General features: G+C 48.3%; 1 protein-coding gene across 1 annotated transcript in view; it reads right to left on the reverse strand.

Moving 5' to 3' along the window:
* Positions 1-905, reverse strand: part of LOC106535489 (thyroid receptor-interacting protein 11) — a gene marked incomplete at its 3' end in the record, with an annotated part of 15269 nt that extends 14364 nt beyond the window's left edge. The window contains 1 exon segment of the mRNA XM_014032497.1: positions 393-905. Coding sequence (XP_013887951.1) covers positions 393-531 — 139 coding nt within the window.
* Positions 906-1189: the final 284 nt, after the last annotated feature.

The following is a 1189-nucleotide window of genomic DNA, read 5'->3' on the forward strand; positions in this document are numbered from 1 at the left end:
ACTGGTCCCAGTCTGACCACCCCTGTGTGAGTACTGGTCCCAGTCTGACCACCCCTGTGTGAGTACTGGTCCCAGTCTGACCACCCCTGTGTGAGTAATGGTCCCAGTGGTCCCAGTCTGACCAGCACGTGTCTCAGGAGTATTTTAATGATTTCTCTAAGTGTTTATAAAGTTTTATTAATGAAAGTCAGTAAGTTTAAAGGCCGGCATGAACAGGTGTGCAGGACAGGTAAAAACATGAACAGGTGTGCAGGACAGGTAAAAACATGAACAGGTGTGCAGGACAGGTAAAAACATGAACAGGTGTGCAGGACAGGTAAAAACATGAACAGGTGTGCAGGACAGGTAAAAACCAGTCTGACCAACAGGTAAGAACATCAGAGACAACTCACCTCCCACTTCCTCCACACCTTCCAGTAACATGTCTTTGGTAAAGGTGGAGATCTGACCGGTGAAACTGGACAAGCTCCCGCTGACCTGACCCAGAGACTGGCCCAGGCCAGAACCCAGTCCACCCAGCCACGARGACATGTCCACAACCGGTCAACACAACAACAACACGAAGCTAACCGCGGACAGTAAAGCTAACTTGGTTTGGAGCTAAACTACAACACGGTCAGTCCGGTCCGGTRCGGTRCGGTCCAACCCTCCATAACACGTCTAAAGGTACATTTTACCGTCACTGACGTGTTTTACTGAGTCAAACACTGAGCAACAAACCGACAACAGCAGCCGCTCCCAGCACACAATGTAACACAACAACCTGTGTGTGTGTGTGTCCGTCCGACACGTCAGGCTGTAGTGTGACTGTAGTCACAGCTGGCCACAGTCCGTCCTGCTGTTACAGCTGTGTTCAGTCAGAGAAGTGCCACCTCGACTCTAGCCATTATCTTCTCCTCTTCCTGACAGCTGTGACGTCAGCCGGAAGTCCGCCGCGGTGCATTGTGGGATACTGGAGGACCAACAAGCTGTCCCTGTTTATACCTGTGTACCTGTTTTTACCTCTGTTTGTTTACCTCTGTTTACCTGTTTACCTCTGTTTGTTTACCTTCTGTTTACCTGTTTACCTCTGTTTGTTTACCTTCTGTTTACCTGTTTACCTCTGTTTGTTTACCTTCTGTTTATTTACCTTCTGTTTACCTGTTTACCTCTGTTTGTTTACCTTCTGTTTACCTGTTTACCTCTGTTT

The sequence above is a fragment of the Austrofundulus limnaeus genome, unplaced genomic scaffold (assembly GCF_001266775.1).
Source record: "Austrofundulus limnaeus strain Quisiro unplaced genomic scaffold, Austrofundulus_limnaeus-1.0 Scaffold1470, whole genome shotgun sequence".
Lineage (NCBI taxonomy): Eukaryota > Metazoa > Chordata > Actinopteri > Cyprinodontiformes > Rivulidae > Austrofundulus > Austrofundulus limnaeus.